This window comes from Calonectris borealis, chromosome 1 (genome assembly GCF_964195595.1).
Source record: "Calonectris borealis chromosome 1, bCalBor7.hap1.2, whole genome shotgun sequence".
Classification (NCBI taxonomy): Eukaryota; Metazoa; Chordata; class Aves; order Procellariiformes; family Procellariidae; genus Calonectris; species Calonectris borealis.
This window is the reverse complement of record NC_134312.1, coordinates 38013062-38034619: the sequence shown is the minus strand read 5'-3', so window position 1 is coordinate 38034619 and position 21558 is coordinate 38013062. Positions and strand designations below refer to the sequence as shown.

The following is a 21558-nucleotide window of genomic DNA, read 5'->3' as shown; positions in this document are numbered from 1 at the left end:
AATAATTATCACATCCTGAAGTAGTGGTGAGGAGAATTAAGTTAGAGCACAGCTTCTGAAACACCTGGAAGAGACAGGAATACCATTCTATGGATGTATTATCAAATGACGCAGTTTCAGCAGTTGTATGGTCAGGGAAAATAGATGAACAGGAAGAAAGCAAGGCAGCTGTGTTTGTTAGAGAATGGACATTAACAGCTCAACCATGACTTTCACTGAGAGGGAAAGTTGTGATCAGTAATTCCTGGGATTCTGACTTGTATCTTTGGGGTGCTTAGCTGCTGGATACTCTAATAGAGTTCTTACTGCAGGCACACAGACTAAAACTCTGAGGAATGACTGTGAGTAGCCATATTTGGTTGAAGGATCTCATGGAAAATATGATGGCCGCAAGCGTGATCTCACCTTCCAAATTTCCAAGGCCCTATTTCCAAACATGGAAGCACTAAACAAAGCTTTTTTCCAACCAGAGCTGAGAGCATTAAAACAGGCAAAATACAGTATCATCTTCTACTCTTACTCTTGGGACCCTCTGGGCAACCTAGCAACAATGAGATAAGAACAGGGGAAAGTGGAAATCAACCACAGTAGATGCTTGCCAAGGAAAAAACATGTGATTGAATTATTTGATTTTCAAAAATTTTGAGTGAAAAATTGCATCTTACCAACCTTACCAAAAGCAGAACCACTAATTTTACCAGTAAGTCAGGTGAGAACAGTAACTCTAGAAATTCCTGAGCAAGCTAAACGTTGTTTTTTCTCCATCATTAAAGAATTGTCTAAAGAAAACTGAAGCTTTTAAGCCATTTACTCTGATAAATTGTTTTCCATATTTGATTTAAATGTTTAGGTGGCATCACAGCTGAACCAACATAAGCAAATCTATTAAGCAGTCAACTGCCTTTCGTAGTTCCACATTATTTAAGCCATTTTCTCTTCTGTAGTTTTGCAGAGAGAGAAGGGAAGCAATTCCACAATGTAAGACAGCTCTTACTAGCTCTGCTTTTTTTCCAGCTTGGCACCAGAGAATTCATTCCAAAGCTGTTTATAACATGTACAGATTAATGCTCCCAAACAAATCTTAGTCCAAAAGTATTTATGCTAAGTAGTCCACAAATTATATTCTTCCTCTTGTCCCATAGTTATGAAGCTATCTAGGAGAGTTCAGTGGAATAGTGGCTAGTGTTAACAGTCAAAAAACATTATTAGATTTAAAAAATTTTGTTTTGGAGGCTGCTTTCTCCCACTTCTCTGAAATGCTTGGGATATAATGAACAATGCGTATGAAGGAAGAACAGAGAAACAGAATGTGAGCGGGGAAAAACCTTCATGCTAGAGCAACAAATGCAAAACCAATCTACCAAACAACCTCCACAATCACCAGAGCATCCTCCGACTGTGTGCCTGTGTAACATGCATAATTCGCATAACCTACAGGTACCCACCTCACAACAAACCAGAAACACTGAATGCAACACCCTAAGACAAACTGCAGACAAATAAAACCACCCATGCATCTGTCAGAATGAAAGTGGGCAACCAGTGGAGAAGAGACCCGCTGAAGAGTAAAAAGCTCATCAATTGCCTTTTTAAACCTTGATTCTTTGCAAAGATAGTTACTAGGCACTGCATACCCACCACATAACCCAACTCTAATGTAACAGCTGCAGACCTGCGGTCTCTGCATCGCTGAAGGAAATTGCAGAAAAAATAACCTGCTAGTAGCCAGAATCAGTGTTTACATGTTTATCTAAAGATATAGAAACCAACCCACAGATCCTGTTTTTCAGCTCACACCTTGCATAATCCCTGACAGTACACTGTTCTGATTCAACAGGGTCAAAGCATAGGAAAGTAAACAATCCTTTTTGAATTCTTCAGGCTGAACCAAATTAGTTTCTCCGAAGATCCAGACTACCTAACCATTCATTCTACAGGATACTCTTTCAGTCACGGATGGAAGGTGAGAGTACAAGTTTGTAATACAGCCAGGCCGACGGCTGCCACGCACAGCTCACTCCCACACTCTGCACTCTCTGCTTTATATCCATTCTCACCTGACACCACCATGGCAGGCAACATGCTTTGAGGGGGAAGTGTTTCTGCCACTTCAGCTTCCCAAATAGCTCATTATTAGTTAGATGGGGTTAGATGAACACCAGATTTGGCACAGAGGAAGCTACAGGGTGGTGGTGGGGATGAGGAAGAGCAGCAATCTCTTTTAGCAGTGGCCAGTTTAAAGACTTTTCTCATGAGGGTGTAATTTGATATTAGCTAAATCATGCTCTGTTAGACAAATGACACAGTCGATTATACTAACAGAATTAGTAAGTGTAGGCATTTTTCCTGCTTTTACAAAGTACTAAAAGCAGCAGTACTACACTTACTTCAGAAGGCAAAAGTCTAAACCATGTATGAAAGAGTGACTCCATTACAATGACACTGTAATTTAAAACCAAAAAACTTCCGTCTTTGCTAAAGAGAGAAGAGCCCTACCTTATTTTTTGCTTCATAATCCGCCCAGTGAAAACTCTTCCTTCCGTGTGGTAAAGCTGCCATAACTGCAGGAGAAGGAGACCTAGCCAAACACAGAGAAGACCGACAGCAAACACTGGGCAATAGCTGCAGTGGCCAGGGGGTGCAGCCCCTTGAGCTGGGGAGGGGCAGGAACACGGCAGCATTTGCAAAGCACCAAGTCAAAGATGGAAGGCTTCTAGTGCTACAGGAGAAAACGAAACAGATATTGGACCCAGGGGACCTCTAGCATTGGTATGGCAGCAAAGGGAGGGAAATGGGATTGTGAGACTAGGAAGTATAAAAAGCGCCACAAGCACTTAATCTGTGATAAAACAAATCAAGTAACAAACTTTTGATTAAACGTACAAAAATCAGGAACAAAAATCTTGTAGTAAAGGTAAGCACCCTCTACTTTCTTCCCTCAGTGAAAAGGGAGGGAATGGCAGTGAGTATTGTCAAAACATCACCACATTCCACTCCTGGCTGCTGTTTCTGATCCACCTCCTCATTTATTTCCATTTAAATTGGATGAAGAACCTAGCACCACACAGTCTAGAAAAATGCTCATCTGATTATGCTAGAGGCAAGTCAGTTTTTACTATGGATATCAGTTCTTAAGGAAAGTATTAAATCCCACGCATGAGAAGACTCCTAGCTTCCCCCTGCCCCTATGAAACAGCTATGAAAACCGTAATGTCATAGAATTAAAAAAAAAAAAGCAAAGAAACAAACTGACCAACCGATACAGTTTTGGGACAGAAGTAGCAACATTCTAGTACATCTCTGTATAGACCATTGACCCTACTGAAATACTGCAGTGAATGCAATTCTTTCTGCCAGCACCTTCCACATGCAAGACTGTAATACAATTTATTATTCAAGCATCGGAAAAATTGCCAGGTTCTACTCAAATGTAACAGCCAGAAGGTTAAAGAATGCTGTAGCTTCTAAAGATTCAACCAAAATGATTCGAAGAGACTTAACATTTCACTGGATAAAATTTTATTTTTTTTTTATAAAAAAAGATAGAACCAGATGCTACTTTTAAATGAAATCATTTATTAAACCAATCTGTTTTATAGGAGGTATATATATTTTTTATAATTAAGACAACTTCAATGAAATGACTATCTACAAGAATGACTTTGATTGCTTTATTTTCATGTCACCATACATGAACAAATGAATTTTATGTCTTATGAAAACATTTTACTCAGTATCAAAAATGTACACATTTTAATAACCATTGCTATGGTCTGAAGGGATTTTTACATTTAATTTCAAAAATAAGTGTCATTTCATTGCTGTACGTGTTACAGCTGAAATCATCCTATACATAATAGAACTTTGTGTAGGTTTACAGATTTTTTTTTCATGTTGTCACATACCTTCATGTTTGAGACACGGGGGATTTGCATTTCTCTTTTTTTGCGAAAGGCTAAAATACGTACTGATGTAAGCACAAAGCAACATTTCTTAAAAACAAAACCAGTTTGAATGGCACAAGAGTTAGCGTTTTTATAAATTAACAACCAGAGTTCTGGATTATGGAAACAGGTACATGAGATTCCAGTACTTCCCTTAGGGCTTCGCTCTCTGGAAGAATACCTGTTAAAAATTTATTAAAAAAACATTTTAAGACAAAGGAAATGTAAGACATGGAATGGTTGAGGTGTAAGATAATTAGTTTGACAGAGCTCATTTTCTTGTTTAACATATTGGTTAACACACTAGGTTCAAGGATGTGACTTGTACTATTCAATTACACTCACATCCTCAAAAATGAAGCATTCTGACACATTCTTTACAAGTATAGCATCACTTTTTTGCTATTTCAACTATTAAACATAAACCACAAGAATATCAAAAGCTATTGAGGAGATGGCAAGGTGCTGAGTATAAGTGACGATTCTTCAGATACAGGTTTGTTGTTGTTGTTGCTGTTTTTCCAAATAACTGCTTTCCAAATAACTATAAGTAAAAACTATTAAATAATTCATTATTTCAATATTTCAATTTTACTTCAGGTCACTACCACGACTGAATTTTGTGACAAAGTTCAAATGGAAGTAAAAGCTATTTAAAGAAAAAAATAATCTTTACCTTTAAGTAATTTTTAAAAACTTTAGCATCAGGCTGCTGAAGTGCTTGACAGAATTCCTGTGAGAGAGAATAAAGAAATACTAGATAGCTAAATGAAGCAGTAAGACAACCTGAGATATGTTAGGAGCATATAGAATACCTTGTATGTAAAGCCATTGATATTAGTTTGTATTTTCCCTAACGTGCAACCAAAGAAAAGCATGTTATGGATAAAAAATTGTAATAGGCTATGACAGGGCAAGTGCATTCTGGGGTGAAAAAATTGTATTTTTAAGTACAGGATATCACATTAACTTTTAGTTGAATAGACAGAAACGGGACTATCTATGAGGACTGCAATCAAGGAGATTCTAAACCTTTAACTTTTCCAGTAACTTTTGGTGGCTTTGAAATGGTGGCTTCAGAAGAACATTTACGCTGAAGAAGTATTATGCATACACGAAGTGACTCCAGATTACAGCAGAGCATGTCTCTCACTTGAAAAAGTTATAATCTTAGATCAGAAAACACTGGGGCGCCAGCAAGAGATAATACTTGACCCTTACATATATTTAATGCCACTTAAAAGTTCTACAGTTTAAGTCTTATAATGAGTATAATTGCCTCCTAATGCAGCAAACCCGATTACTGTAGTATCCAAATTAGTTGCAATTAAAATTAAGTTGTCAGTGTTCATCTAACAATTTCTTCATGGCAATGCTTACCATATGGCTAGCAATGCTTAATGTTGAGACAACGGTCAGGTGTAAAGTTTCACTTTTGAGAAACCTCTTACACTACTCCAAAATAAGCACACAAAAACCCCACACTTAATGTTGTACATAATTTTTGACAGTAGAACCAGTGCTGTGGCTTAAGGTTCTGTAGTGTTGAACACATCCTTTATCATCACACCTTCTATACATTCAACATTCTTCATTTTACTTTTGAGTTATTACTCTAACTATTCTGATACTTTTCCCTCAAGTTAAAATTTGAATTAAAAGTAGGAAGATGGCTTAGACAGTCACATGCACTGGACTCCTTATTTGCAGTAACTTTAATCCTTACGCTAAAGTAATCCTATTCTGATATGCAATATCAGAGTAAGTATACTGAGGGATGGTAGGTGGTTAACTTTGTCAGTATTCATTTTGCTCCCATTTAACCTTTGGAAAACTCTTAACAATCATAAATGTTCTTTTAGGAATTCCTACCTGAATTATCTCAGGAGCTACTTGCAAAGAAGGCAAATACTCTTGCTGAAGATACTGAATGCACTCAGGACCCTAAAGAAAAGCAGTACATAATTTGTTCAAGTATATTTTCAAACATATGGGAAGTCATAGCCCTACACTGTATGGTACAGAAGAATTTGAAAACAGGTGGTCTACATGACTATTTTACAGAGAAGTTATGCATATCAAATACCAAATGCTCATGTTATTCTTAGCTGTTAGCAAATAAAGATTTCTCAACCTTGGCATTAAGGATTCTACTGCAATTCAGTATCTTTTGTTACATAGCAGAAGAATACACTGAAAAGTGCACTGAAATAAGAATTACAATACAGCCAGTCAGTTTGTGACATGTCAATTGTAAAAGTCAGTTAAGGAAGATGACCCTAATTTCATTATCTGACATATGAAAGAAAAAAAAATTGGCAATTAGTATCTGCCAACTGCTTTACCATACTGCTCCCATTGTGAAATTTAGTAGCCAAGTACCCCTGAACATAGTGTTTCTTTTCTTGTAACATTGACTATGTAATTTGCGGTGGACCGAACAGTAATAAAAATGGAACTTCCAAACCTTGAGCGAAGCAGACAGTCAGGTCTGTTTTGATTAACACATTAGTTTTTGTTTTCTTTATCTGCATTTTTTCAGATACCTCTCATCACACGAGGGATTACTGTGCACTTGCAGTATACAAACACGACCCAAAACATCTACCAGGGGGAAGTAAATCAACTTTACTAATTCAGGCATAAGTTACCCTAGAACTAGAACATGGTATGCAGTTCACATGAGGGGAAAAGAAGATTTCAGATCATTTTCCTATATTTGTATCGGTAATGCTAAAAGAAACAGTATTTGTAATAGGAAGTTATTTCATTTACTAAAGCTTGATTTCCTACAGATTTACCTCTTCATTGCTTTTGGGGAAAAAGGAACAAATTCAGAAGCTCTCCTCAATTAAAACACAATCTCTTCTCTGCCAGTTTATAACTTCTTACAATTTTTGTGTAGTTGTGACTTTTACTTGCATTTGACAGAAAAGTTAGCCAGCAAGTTAAAGGGTGTAGTGGGAAACAGTAACACGAACACAGAAACTGTTTCATTTCCCATTAAAAATGGAAATATGCTATAGCATTTTAGTCATTAGACAATGCAAAATTCATTTTTTTCCATAAATGTTTTTCAATCTAGTCTCCTACACATTGAAAGATACCTTTAGTTTTCACAGAAGTACTCAATAGTACGTCTCTAATTGCTCTTTTATGTCAGTTTAAGTACTACACTGAAAAGTGAAAGAATGTCAATTGATCAATTAAACAGTAACACTCAGTAAGCGAGCAGATTTTTCTCCTTAATGAAGAGTCAGTATTTTGCAGTAATTTATCAAGAGGTAGAACTACTGGATCCTGTATCCCTACACAGCATCATAGTAATCCTATTATTTTATTTAAGAGTAGAGTAGTAATTCACCATAGTAAGTATATAATTTTTAGAAATTGATAAAAGCACTAGAAAGAAACCTGCAAGAGTTATTCCCTGCAAAATATTATGAAGCTTACCCTTTTGAGATGAATTGTTTTTAACGTCACTGCACATTCTGATAAAGCCTGCAATGTAATACATAACATTAGACTGTTCGATTAGTCTATTGGTTAAGTATTCAAAGCCAAGGAACCTAGTGAGGCCCAAAACAAGGGCTAGCCATTATTCTCTCATTTCCCCTCACACAATGACAACAGCCTCAACCTTCCAATTTTTGTTCCACTCTAACCAGAAAAATTTCTGTCACAGCTGAACCCAAAATGAACTAAATAACAGCCACCTGTGTGTGTTCACTTTCACTGAACATTAGTTAATAAGTAATATAGGTCAATGTTAAATACTCAGATCTGCAATTCTCTAGCTTGATTTTGAGCATAGGCGAACTACAGAATACAGTACCACAATATTCAATAATTAATCATCCAGGTACCTCAATAAAAAACATAAGGGATTTTATTTGTGAGATGACAATCTTTGATACCACATGGTCAGTGTAGGTTTCTTAGCTTGAATCTGCCCCACAAGAACGAAAGCAAAAAAACCAAATGTCCATAATACACACCAATACTGTCTGGGCATCTGCTAAGTCAAATGTTTGCTTCAAAGGTGCTAAGAAACATGCAGGAACAATGTGCTTGTAGACAAAGTCTGCAAAACCTACTGGTCCATCTTTACCTCCTGAAAAGAAAAATAACATTCCTTGTTCTATTATTGCTTCATGATTAGTAGCAGCTGCAAAGGAATTATGGAAAGACAGTCTTACCCCAAAGCTCCACCAACTTAGAAAGAATAATAAAACAAGTCTTCTGTGCAATAGGATCTGGGTAATCCACTGCTCCTTGAATGACAGTGAACAACACCCGCTCCACATTCTCTGCACCTTAAACACATTACAATGAGCTTGTCATTTCAACTTGCAGCATAAAATGTTTCTGTACTCTTACACTATTTTATATACATACTGACCTGGAAGACATGCTTCAACTTCAAAATAGCTCTTTTTTGCACAAATCTCAAATATTTTTGGGAAGTTTCCCCTACGATGCAAGACAACTCTTATTTAGGTTAGAATTGGTGGGTTTGTTGTGGTTTTGTTTGTTTGTTTGTTTTTTAAAGTTTGGAGATTTTAATTGGTCTTCTGGCCTTTAATACACACAAAGGTGAGGGGGGTACTTTGACCTGCTTACAAATACAAGTTTTCTCCTCTCTACCCAAACCTGGTAGAGTTAATTAAAACTCAGCAGCACTGAAGTAGTTCGCTTGTCTTCCAATATATGCAAAGATTTTTTTATCACACTTCAAATTTCTGTGCTGCGTCTATACTTATCTCCGATTCTTTTAAAAATTTCTTGGCCCCCCACAACCACCAAAGAGCCTCTTTCAAGAAAGCTCTCACTACTTCTTAATGCCACCCTTTCCTTTCCCACAGGTATTACCATCATTTTAGGATGGGGGAAGGAAGTCTGAGCTCCACCTATCAGATGAGTCACTTTAAAGCTTCTCAAGTCCCTAGCCATTTTGATGGAATACAAACTGAACAAATTACTTAAAGAATCAAGCGACTGGACATTCGACTTCAAACTCCTGCTATGAAAAGCACTAATTTGCATTTGGCAACTAAGGGTGAGGAAAACTTGGTAACTACATATAGAAGTTACATGATGCCTTCTACCATAGATAACGAGATCAGGAGATAGTAATAAAAGATTACTAAAGTTACAGATGTATCCTTCAGAGAATGAACACTACAATGAATACTGGCAGCTGTGAGGGGTCTTGCCCAACAGTTTGAACATTGCTATACATTGTTATATATTGTATGATCTCCGATTCGCCAATCAAATACAATGATGCATGAGGATGTATGATACCCCTTCTTTCTCCTTATAGACCCAGTGATCACATTAAGCTGAAAAGATCAATAGGAAGAATATGCCTGTGATAGCTGGATTTGACAAACCCGAATTCTTGCGCAACAGGTATGTTGCATACTGTATTTACATTAGTCCATTCTACCATTAACTATTCTACATAGTTAATAGTACTTGGAACTAGGCTTCTGATTTTAGTAGACAAAACTTAGATGAGAATAACCATAGTACTATCCTTTGAGAAACTGAACTACTTACCTTGATTAGCTATGACTTCACTCATTCCACTGCCAGTTACTGTCTGCAGAAAAGCAAAGTAACTCCTCCGTAACATTTGCTTTTCTAAAGCAGCAGACTGGTCATTTTCTTCTGCTGGAAGGAGCAACACCTCAAAAATAGCATGAAGTAGTGGCATAAACATCTGTTGCAGAAAAGGTGAAACCTGTGTCTGTGGAGATTGGAAGAGGGTATCAACTCAAACAGTTACAGAAATCGAACGTTTGGAAATTAAAACTTCAGGGCTTGTTACAATTCTCAGTTTTGATTCACCTTTAAAGTTAGTTTTTTCATGGACCAACTACTTATTACAAAGTGAATCATATCAGGGTCACCATGAACATTACTGTATCTTGACTTACACGCCACCTATTTCAAGTCTTCTGTACAAAAATCTAGTCTCATTCTGATTAGGAAAAGAAGCTTTTTCAGCATTTCTCATCATTCTGTTCAGACAGACACTATTTCAAATTCCCTGAAAAATCCAGAAGGGCTATTGTAGAGTCACTGTAGTTACAGAAAATGCATCTCTGAGATGTTAAAACACACAGCAGGCCACCTTTTGTAGCACTTGTCTTTAAAGACTGCTTAAAGAAAAAAGTTTTCCTGAGCTGAAATACTACTGGCATTACAGAATAAACTTGTCATTTACGTCCTACTTGCAGTAAGAAATATATAAGGGCACTAAATTAGTTGAACACTTATGAATTGAAAAACTGAAGGTGTGCCATTCAGCCAAACCCTAGTGTTCCATGAAGAGGCAACTCAGATGTTCATTTCTTAATGCTTAAGCAAGTAAAGAGAAGATTAAAGATAAAACCTTGAAAGTATTCAAGGTGAAACTATTGAAGCTAGGATCTTTACTTTAACATACTGTAATAAGAATGTTACAGTATCATACAAAGTTAAACATTACACCTGAACATGGTATTTGTCCAGTCTTGCTCCTGTGACTTTTTTTTTTTAATCTTCTTTACCTTACCCAGACTATTTTTAATTATCTACTGTTATCTTGAATTGCTTTTAGCATAACTTGCGAAAAGGACTAGAGTAATAAGAGTCTTCCTCCCTAACCACTGAAATACTTGATTTTTCAAAATTCCTTCTCTCTGCTCTGCAGATGGGATATTCCAAACAGAGGTCCACATGCGAGCTTCACCCAGGTATATTATGGCTCTGTTCTACAGCTCACAAAACGCACTTCTCTTCACTTTTAGTAATTTTAATATTGCATTCTGCTGAAAGACTTATTTAAGCCTATTTAAAGGGCTTCTTAACTTTGTCATACAGCAATGAATTTCCCATCCCATTCACAACAGTGCAATATGCTTGTGGCAGCCTCAGGGAATGAACCACGAGTAACAGGTTAGTAACTTCATACATTTCATTGACTTTGCATTTGAACTGTTTGAAACTAGGAAGCTCTCAAGGGCTACACTTCAAGAACCTTTGCCAAATAATCAGCTGACGGTCCGACTCCCACTTAATACATATCTCATGCCTCCATTTCAAAGCCTCCGTATTTGTCAACCTATTTTGAATAACAATGCATTAAGCCTAGTGTACATTTTTATGTAACACCACTGCATCGAGATCTTGTAAATCAATATTCCTCCTTATACACCCATCTGATATTTCTGTATCTCTATCTCCTGGAAATCCCATTATAAGAAATAAGAAAATTCACTTCAGAGCTTGTATAGTTTGTAATATTAGCTTAACATTTCTTTGGGAGGCATGAAGTTAATTGTGTCAATAAAAAAAAAAATTTTGTGCTGCAAGTAGCATTTTAAGATATTAAACTCAAAAATTTAGAAGCAACATAAAATTATGAGACTAATCAATGAAAAACACTCATTTAATCACTGCGAGTCCAGCAACATACAACTGTGGTTGAAGACTATGTTTCCCAGTAGCAGCCTTCGAAATATACTTATTTCTTAATTGTGAGATAAGGTTCTGACACATAGCTATTTTTCTGGAACCAGAAACACTTCAGCAACACTTCGACCCTGAAAAGCTTATGCAATATCATACCTTAAACTTAGCTGTTATTTGGTTTATAAGAGGAATGAATTCTTGAAGATCTTTTGCTTCACAATCTTTAAGCATGTGTTCAGAGGCAGAAGGAATGAATGGAAGAACTTCTTCCTCTAGGCAAATAATCATGCGGTGAAGGAAAGTGCGGACACCACTTCTCAGAACTTCCTTTTGTAATGGACAACTGAGAGCTGGCAAAAATGTTTGTAAGCAGTCCAGATAAACCTCTGAGCAGCCACATTGTTTTACAGTTTGCTTATTGCTGAAAGCCTTGCTGGTTCGGCTGTAAAAGCAATACACCAAGTTTTATATAAGCTCACGTTCCATTACAATGAAGAAGCATTAACACTGAGAACAACATATGCTTTAAAACCCATGCACTAAACTAGAATATTACACTTCATGAAATGGGAGCCAAACACTGGAAGTAACGAACAGAATTATTTTATATGAAGTAGCTGCACTTTGGCAGTTTTTGGAGAATTAAATTCTAACAATTTACAAACAACATATGATTAGAATAGCTCCATACAATTCTTTGAGGAAGGGAATAGATGCTGGTTCATTATAAACTTGCTCAGTATTCTCTGTATCTACATCCATAGCAGCCTTTTCTAAGGAGACTTAACTCATTTTCTGGGCTACCATCAGAAATCCTACCACCACTGATGATTTTCTAGGTCAATAAAGCACAGGTAGAAACTCAACCCCTCCTCCCAATAAATCCTTTATATTTCCCTTTTACTCAAACCAGAAACTCACACAGAGTCACTGTGCTGTACCTACCTAGCAAACCCAACGGCATGATTGAGGCAGTCAGCCAGTGCCATCTGTCTGTCCTCATCTTGTGCCATCATCAGTTTTTCTAACAATACTTTGAACTTCTCCATCAGTGGAGTCAACAAATTCCTCATTAGAACTTGTTTTCTTTCTGCAGAGTATTCGCTGTTAACTATTAATACTCCAGCTGTTTCATAAATGAAAAGTTGATCATCACTGCTTAACAGAGCCTGGTAACCATTTTCCTAAAATGGAAGATAACAGGCATAATTCACTAAATGTCCTTTATCAAAGTTGTCTCCTCAAAGTTTAAAGATACTACTCTTCCTTTAATCATGCCTAAGTAATCTCTATAGTACATTTACAATAATTTTATTCTCTTCCTACTTAAGTAGAAGTGTCAAGTACAGGTAAAAAAATGGTTAAAGGAACAACTATGTTTATACAATTTCAGACAGATAGCCTTCTATATATACGCATCTCTAGCCTATACTCCCAGAAACCCACATAAGCAAGACTATTAAAATTAGGTACAAATGTAAGCATGCGAGTGATCTCACACCAAAAAAGCAAGACAATTATTTGCATTTAAATGTTTGTGTGCTAAGTTTACAATTCAGTAAGTACTCAGACACATCAATGAATAAGTGCAAGCCTTATTTATTACAAAAACCTGCTGTAAATACTCACAGGAGGAGAAAGTTCCAGCAGATCTTGTATTCTATTCAGAACATCTTCAATAAAGGGATTCATTTGCTTACTGAAGTAAAACACAAGTACATAACATTATTTAGAACTGTGTGCATTTTTACGAATTTTCTGGTATTTTATTTAAGCTGTAAAGCTAGACACTAAACTACCTTCTCAATATAGAAACTCCCCTTGAAATATCAAATATCACTGTGTAGAAAAACCTGGCTTATGGATATGGTGCTTGTGGCAGGCTAAATAGATACATGGCACAATAGGGAATAAACATTTCTTTCTTTCCCTCTTTTTTTCTTTTTTTTTTAAAAAAACGTGCATAAATAGCCTAAGTGAAATATTTTCAATATTTTCGTTGAAAAATAGGGTCCTTCTGAAATCTGAACCATCTTGGAGTTTCTCCTGCCTCTACATTAAATACATGCCTGTGAAATAAGACCAATAGGACAGGACTGTTGGAAGGACTCTAATACACTGAATAAACTTCACCACTATAAATTCTGTAAACATTCAGAATTTGGTCAGGGAAGAGTTACTCTTGGGAGTCTCCAGATCCACTCCTCTGCTCACTGAGGAAAAGCAGGACAGACATTTGCACTGTTGATCACTTTTAACATCTAATCAAAATAAGCTAAGCATATATATTCCAGCTCTTCGTTCTGTGACAAATTTTTCCACTGCTACTTTAGTATTATACAATAGGACAACCCTGCTAGAGTACTGTTTTGATATATTACTTCATTGCAGTCCATTTGAAGCCCAGCCTGTTTTAATGACAACTGTGATGTACAGAAGGGCTATGTATGGTAAATTCCATGCAGTTTGGATATATTTATAACAGCTTAACTCACTTAAGAGACTTGACAAATCTGGAAAAGAGGTAAGCTGTTCGACTTCGTACTTTGGGACTTGTATGGCGAAGTCCACGGTGATCTAAAAATGCCATCTGCAATCAAGAAAATATGTCAGCCTTAGAATCCCTGAACAAGGTGGGGAAAAGCTAATCATCCAACAATTTAAGAAACACAGCTTCTTTAGTGACCTTCAGAAAATAAGAAAATTTCCCAAGTCCAAAGAACTTATCTAGTCTTATCTAGTTGAAAATGTAAATGAGATGAGACTTACCAGAACAGTTGGAATGTGCTGAGGTTCAACAGCAAAGAATTTTTCGTATCTAACCACTGTTTCAAAGAATTCCAGGGTCACTGATGTATGTTGATAGGCACTAACACCAGAAGTCACCAGCTACAAATAAAAGCATTAACAAGTTAGTACTTCAGCTGTTTATAACACCGAACTACAATGTAGCTGACGTGCTGGTAATTAAGATGAGCCATTTGAACTGGAATGTTCCAGTCTTTATTAGCATTTTTAAATAGCTCCCACAACACACATGCTTACTGTTCTCATCATGTCTTGTAAAGCCGTAGCTTTTGTAACATCACCAGAGAAGTGAGCACCGTGAGATACAGGAAGAGCCTCAGCCAACATATACAACAGCCTTATTGCTACTTCTACTTCCATAAATCGTGTAGTCTGCCAATTTCTGGAGAAAGAATATGAGGATCATGTTAGTCTGCAGTAGCTTATGAAATAATCAGTTCTACCACCTTAGTATTTTCTTTTGAGCCTTCTTCAGATGCACAGCGTAAAAAGAGCAGATTTAAACTAAGAAAAACATTGTAAAACCTAGGCAGTATTTCAGGATGCTTCTGGAAGACTTCATCCACAAATGCAGCACCTCTCCATCAGAGCGCTACCAATTTTCTTTTACCAGTTTCAACTTAAAAGCTACAGATTTCTTGAAGTGCTTATTTAGGTACAAAACCACCTACTATGACGCATGGACAAGCCATTCAGCTTCACTTAAAAAGAGGGCTCACTGAAGAGCAAGGTACAAGGAAGCCACCAACAATAATAGATTCCTATTTGTATACACATAACTGTCCTCCTAGTCAGGCAACTAGTAATAACATTTCTTTATTTACATGCATAGTTTCCAGGATTGGTTCTGCTCTTTTTGTAAAAAGTACTTTACTTTTGTTTCTTTTCCCTACCCAACCTTGGTTTTCTGATAGCAGCAATACATAAAATTATTTGCCACATCTCAAACATCTCCTCGGGGTGTAAAGTGAACACCTGACCAAATGGCTGTTGCTGTGTAGGTAAATGACAAAGATCAAGAAACATCTCTAGGGAAAAAAAAAATTAGCTGCCATTTAAGGTTACAAAAAGAAAGCTTTTTCTTTCTAAGCAGCTAAGTAAAAGATTATACAAAGTCATATTTATCATGAAGTTGTAACAATTCCATCTATCAATTGGCTTTGCCTTGCTACATCACACTTATGTTCATTACAAAGTCTGACAGTTACAAGAGGCAAAAAAAGCTAAGGGCATTGTGTAAACAAGTTAAAACACCCAACTTACTGAAGTGTAGTGTTAAAAACTCTGCGGACAGACGCCAACAGTAACTCTGGTGAGACCTGAGCAAGTCTGTCCAGCAACAGTTTCAACTGTTTTCTGTACTCCACAAACATTGCTTCATCTTCACCCTACAAAATACTCACGTCAGTGAAGTCCATATTTTCATGTTTAAATTAATGCACAACTGTTTTGGACAATTACACCTAAAACAAAAATGTGTACATACAAGAACAGTATACCACACTCAGAGAATTCAATAATGCTCACCCTATGCTCTTTGCAACATAACAGCAGGCTCCTTTTTTGGCTGGTTGTAATATGTTGAGATCCACTGCATTCAGTCCAGAAACATATTAAAAAGGCTTTCCAAACTGAAAACTAGCCAAAAGTATAAGAAAGAAAATGCTCTTGGCAAAGCCTTATTGACCCAATTCTTGAAAATTGACTCACTCCTCAAAGATGTTCTTTCTCAGCATCTAGCTTAGTTTTAAAATTAAACGGACAGAAACATTTATGATGGACTGCACACAGTTAAGTTAACCTTTTTAAGACTATAGCTCTCCAAACAGCCTGGAGCAAAAGTAAGTCTGTCTAACATATTCAATCATTATTGCTGGCTGACAGAGACGTAAGCATGGGAGGAAAGTGAAATCAAAGACCTTCCACCTCCTTTAGCTTGTTTTTGCAGAGGTTTGACCATCTGAAGTCGGTCAAGCAGCATCTCTTAAAAAGTTTCATTACACAATGTTTCTCAAATCTTTTTGCAAGACAGAAGTGATGTGCAAAAACACGCAAACTCACACTGAACAAGCCAGCTCAACAGCTATCTTTAGCTAACAGCACAGCTGTATTTGCCTAGGAATAATTCTGCACAAATGCAGCCAGAAATATTCTGTTAACTGAACTGGCTTGGATACCCCCTTACTATGTTGTTTTGTCCTATGCAGACATGCCCAGAGTTTAAAAAAGCTTTCCACATAGGAAAAAAATTCAGCCTACAGACCTTTGCTTCCTACCTTCAAATCCTTAGTCTATGAAAAAATACAGATTTTAAAAGCATGAGCAAGTTTTACTACATGTAATTTAAGTTGCACTTGTGTGTTTATTCATATAACACAATACCTCATTTTCAAAATTATATTCTTCATCATATGTCAACTTCTTCATAACAGCCAACATGATTGCCTAAGATAAAAACAGAACTGTAAGTGTAGCAGCAGACAAGTGACAAGAAGCAACAGTTAAAATCCTACAGTAAAGGAAACGTTAAAGCAAGTGTTAAATGTTTACAAATATTTTAAATCCCATTTGAATTATTATTTTCAGAGATCTAGCAGAAGGAACAGTCCAAATTAAAACAGACAGATTATATCCAAACAATACATAGATGCCATTCCAGATACACAGCATAGATGACTTGGAGCTCTCAGTCTCCGACAGTATTATCCGGCTTTGTTTCCTGCTTATAATCCTTGCTGTTCGGTTCACACTGAAAACAACAATTAAGATGACTGAACTAGGCAGAGGAAGCTAAACAGGTTGTCAAGATCCTATTTTTTAAAGGGGCAGGTCAGCTTAGCTGTAACATTAACTTCTCCAATAGCTCAACATCCTTGAAAGGTTTTTTTGGGATAAGTTAACAAGCTGAATTGGTTCAGCAAAGAATCCAACAGTAAGAGCTAGGAGCAGCAAACAAGAGTAAGAAAAGCAACATCTTCCCTTTTCAGCAGCAGCAAGTTTTTAGATCAGTTAAAGCACTGATGTGCAATTTCATCTTAGTGGGGACTGTTGGTAAGTCCTAAAACAGGAATAGAGACTTGATCTCATCTCTGCTGAAGTCTCAAACTCTAAATGTATCACTTTGATCTTACTAAGCATTTACTATTTCAGGTTTTTAGAACTCTGATTTAACGTTTAAAATACATGGAGTACTCAATTCCATTCATGCTTTCCAGGATGGATAGAAATTGGACTGACACACACAGTTAGCTAAAACAAGTGTTTTAAAATGTATTATATTTTAATTTTCACTTTAGTTTAACAGTTTGTTCTGGGGAACCTACAAAAATGTGTATTAAATCTAAATATTCCAAATGGACAGAAAGCTATTCTGAATAATTAAAACTGAATACGAGGCAGACCATTTTTATATCTATGACAACAAAAAAGTATTAGAAGCCCAAGAGAATATTAAATAGCAACAAGTAATGGGGCAGGACATATCCATATACCTATTACAAGGAATGGGTTCACTGAATATTGGAGAAGACTCAGTAGAATTAACAGGTATTTGATCAGCATTACAGAGCACCTCATCCCTGTGCCTACTACCAAGTGAAAAAACAAAACTTGCGTCTTTTTTTTCATGTTGGTTAAATTCAGTGGGCAACAGCTTTTACTGTAACTATAGCAAATGAAAATGATGATCATATCAGCAAGAACTTGATTAGCATTTTGCGATTCTCTTCCAGTACTGGAGGTTCTGAATTGCAGACAGCCATAGTTTTCAGACAAATAATAAACAAGGGAACAAGGTAAACTATAAAAAAAAACCCAACAAGACTTTTGACAAATGAATCATGATTACATATTTTTCATTTTAAGTGCAAATCCTGAAGTTCTTTAACACCAAAATGGACCAATGAATTAAACTTAGGTTACTGAGGTGAAATTCTTGGTGATCTTGCAGAAATAGACACTTGTAATACTTTGAGGAAGAACGTAGTCAAACAGCAAGAATGTGATCACGCTTTCTATTGACACCAAGTGTCAGCATCGTCTGTGAGAAGTGATATTAAAGAATTAAAATAATCGCAAAACATTAATGCGATATGCTTGTAGCCAGAAATGCTTAGAAACACCTGTCATTTTAAGAATTAAAACCATGATCCTGCTGATGAGAAAAAAACTGCGGGATTTCAAAGGCACAATAAACAAGGTCCATCCCCTTTTTTCCTGACCAAATAACAAACAAGTTGAAAGTGCGAACTTCTTAGGTGCAAAACTTTAAAGGAATGCTACTAAGCACGCAACTTAAAGCTTAAGACAGACAACAATAAGATTTAGACTACTTCCAAATACTTTCTTATTATGAGTTGGATGAAAGAAGAAAGATTGGTATGACTGCTGCTCAGTTTAACACAAATCCTCAAAAAGTGCTCAGTAAAATTAAGAAATAATTATAACATGAAGTTCTTCGGTATGAAAGCAAGTTTAACAAAACAACAGATTTTGGGACAGTAACACATTTAAATTTTAAGTGTCTTAAGTGCATTGCAGTAGTAATTTGGATTGATACAGTTATAAGAACAAAAGAGACATAGTAACAAAAATAAAAAGATTCAGTGATGTTATCAAACTTCTCTTATTGTGTTACCTCATCCAATTTAAACAGACATTAGACAAAACCAGATCAAGACCATCTAGACAACAGTTATCCAATTTCAACTTTTCATGTTAGAACAGGTACAGAATTCAGTTTTCTTTGTAAAGGAAAAGGAATCACAGCTGCCAGCTGTGTGAACTTACAAAATACCTGCACCAATCTAACCAGTTCAACATCTAAAGTAGTACATCCACATTGGTGCAGAAGGGTCATAGGAAAAAAGAAATTAAGAAAGGACTGTGCTGAAAAAACTAAACAAGTTTACTACCTCCAAAACTAGACACAAACTTTATTTATTAAACTTAACGCTTTATATATAAACTTAAGCTTATGTATAAACTCAAGCATATAAACTCAAGCTTAATGTATAGTTCAATGTAATGCTTAACATATAACTGCTCATTATAAGTACAACTGTTATATTTGAATTGCAGCTTCTTTAGTAAGTTTAACTTATGATACTATCAAGGGTTGCATTTTATGACAACCCTTCCCATACTTCCTCCAATCCTTTGAAATTAGGGCAGGTTTTAATAAAAATACAAAGCTTCAGGACAAAAAACTCTTCCTCTCTCTTGATTTAAGAACATTCTATCAACAATACAGACTGTACAGGAGCTTACCAACATATGCCTAAGGGTTCCTTGGGAAGACCAGCTCTAAAATAGCTTTCATTTTCATATACAATTCAATATAGGTTTACTATTTAAAGAAACAGCTGTCGTTACTTAGAAGAAAATGGAACATACTGTCCTTACTTTTAAAGTCTTCCCTTCTAATTATTATCACATGCACATTTTAAGGCATATAAAGAAAACATGATTTATTTCAGCCAAAGGAAAGATTCTGACCCAATGTGTTCTTGAAAAAAAAAGAATCTCTAGTAAAAAGAAAATACTTACCTCTACATTAGCTTTTTGTTGGTCTGAAAGTGCAGAAAGCTGTAAAATAAGTTTCAAGTGTTATTTTTTGTATAGTAACTCCTTTATTACTATCTAATAGTAAAAGACAGGTTTGCTTTTTTTAACAGCCATATGATCTGCAAGCCTTCTTTCCACTTAATGCAAGATTTAACCCAATTCCTTCAGACTTCTAAACAACACTATAGAAATAGCATGACCACAGCCATTAAAGATACTGAATGCTAATTAGTCAAAAAAACTATTCTGCAAGTCAGCTTGCACATAGTATGAGATTCATATATTCCCACAAAAATCAAACTAAATCATATGTCAAAAAGTGATGTTAAATTGAAGCCAGATATATTTACTTGTTTCAAGATGTGAAGGTAGTCATAACAAAAGCCAATGATATTAGATGAGATGTCGTCATCTTCATGAATTAGCAATTGCAACATTAGGGCCACTTTTGCTTCAATAGCTTGCAGAGTGTCTTGAGCACTCTTCATATCACCATTTTTTATCAGTTTAGTCCAACTAGCTATTAATGCTTGCCCCATCCCGTTGACCAACTTAGAAAATCTCGCCAGAAAATCCACATCATCTTCCTGCAAGAAAAGACATCCAATTAAAAATGCTAGCAGAGCTCATGTTTATATGGCATGAGCTTACAGACTGTACTACCCGTGTCTAGTATGCAGAAGAATTAAAACCAGCATTTGTCTCCTAGATGGAAAGTACAATTGCCTGGTTCGTTTTCCCGGGGAATGTAGAGAGAAAAATTAAAGCAATGCCAGATTTGGCTGTCCTCCATCATACAACAGTAACTTGCTTCATCTCTTCAGATTAGTTTGTTTCTCTTTTTACTTTACAGCAAGAAGCAGGTTCAAAATAAAAGCAGAAGCACATACCTACCATAAATTTTAGGCTGTATAAGAAGAAAATCTTTTTATGGGAAAACTTCAAAGAATTAACAGCTGTAGCTCACTTCAGAAATACTGATAACGAGTAACTTTCAGTACTGCCTGTAAGAGTGAGTTCATATTAAATATTTATGGCTTGCTTTTGCAGAAATACATTGATCAGAATTGAGAAATACCCCTATACCAGTCAGCCCGAACAGATGCTTTGCTCCCTGCCATAACTGTACAAAAGCAGAAGAATAACAAGTCTTCCTCAGAGATTGAGGTAAGATTTTTAGAGGAACACCTCTTGAACTGATGAATGCACATTTTCTGCATTCTAGTAGGAATACGAATTTGACAAAGGCTTCAAAAATGAAGAGATAACTGCCTTGCAATCTAAGGAATACAGCTTCATAAGGACTGGTTCCTCTTTCTCCATGGCAGGTAGCAAATAGCTAGCTGTTCCTTAAACACTGCAACTGCCAGGGAATGTGTGTTTGGTTAGTATGTGTATTTTTCCAGCTTACAGATAAGAATTTCAAGCCTCATGCCTAATGGTGCAGACATGCAGAACAGCATATGTGCCCTTAAGAAAGCTCCTTCCTCTACCTAATTATGCACAGCTGATCTAATGTCTCACCCTAAAAAACTCTACCTTGGCTACAATACCTATTGCAGAATCATTCAGAAGAGAAGATTCAAGGCAATGAAACACAGAAGCAGCATTAACTGTAAGCACAACATGCTTTAGGAGAAGAACAGAGGAGTTGCATAATACCTTGCTTCTAAAATGAAAAACTCATGCTGAGGACAAACAAAATGCAGTGTGTTTTAAATGAATGAAGAATATTAGTAACAAGCTGTTTATTTAAGTATGAGAAAAGTGTAAGAAG

The 21558-nt window shown here is 36.2% G+C and overlaps 1 protein-coding gene and 1 long non-coding RNA gene across 8 annotated transcripts in view; one reads left to right on the top strand and one right to left on the bottom strand.

Annotated features, from left to right (window-relative positions):
- Positions 1-3556: 3556 nt before the first annotated feature.
- The window catches only part of XPOT (exportin for tRNA), a 29586-nt gene continuing 11584 nt past the window's right edge, over positions 3557-21558 (bottom strand). For 5 of the 7 annotated variants that reach the window (XM_075148903.1, XM_075148869.1, XM_075148885.1 and 2 more), the window contains 17 exons: positions 20132-20368; positions 19764-19802; positions 16599-16661; positions 15480-15604; positions 14454-14598; positions 14178-14297; positions 13904-13998; positions 13038-13107; positions 12354-12592; positions 11565-11850; positions 9510-9699; positions 8144-8260; positions 7943-8058; positions 7398-7445; positions 5817-5888; positions 4621-4677; positions 3557-4125 (listed from right to left, as the gene is read on the bottom strand). In XM_075148903.1, the coding sequence (XP_075005004.1) occupies positions 4099-4125; positions 4621-4677; positions 5817-5888; positions 7398-7445; positions 7943-8058; positions 8144-8260; positions 9510-9699; positions 11565-11850; positions 12354-12592; positions 13038-13107; positions 13904-13998; positions 14178-14297; positions 14454-14598; positions 15480-15604; positions 16599-16661; positions 19764-19802; positions 20132-20368 (2046 nt within the window). In that variant the 3' untranslated portion in view covers positions 3557-4098. Of the gene's footprint in view, positions 4126-4620; positions 4678-5816; positions 5889-7397; positions 7446-7942; positions 8059-8143; positions 8261-8310; positions 8418-9509; positions 9700-11564; positions 11851-12353; positions 12593-13037; positions 13108-13903; positions 13999-14177; positions 14298-14453; positions 14599-15479; positions 15605-16598; positions 16662-19763; positions 19803-20131; positions 20369-21558 lie in introns of those variants that run through there. The other 2 variants (XM_075148913.1, XM_075148922.1) reach the window with 2 other exon arrangements.
- On the top strand, positions 8814-20909 carry LOC142081796 (uncharacterized). Its single transcript, XR_012673483.1, has 3 exons — positions 8814-9003; positions 9271-9359; positions 20832-20909. It is a non-coding gene; the product is annotated as an uncharacterized LOC142081796 (long non-coding RNA).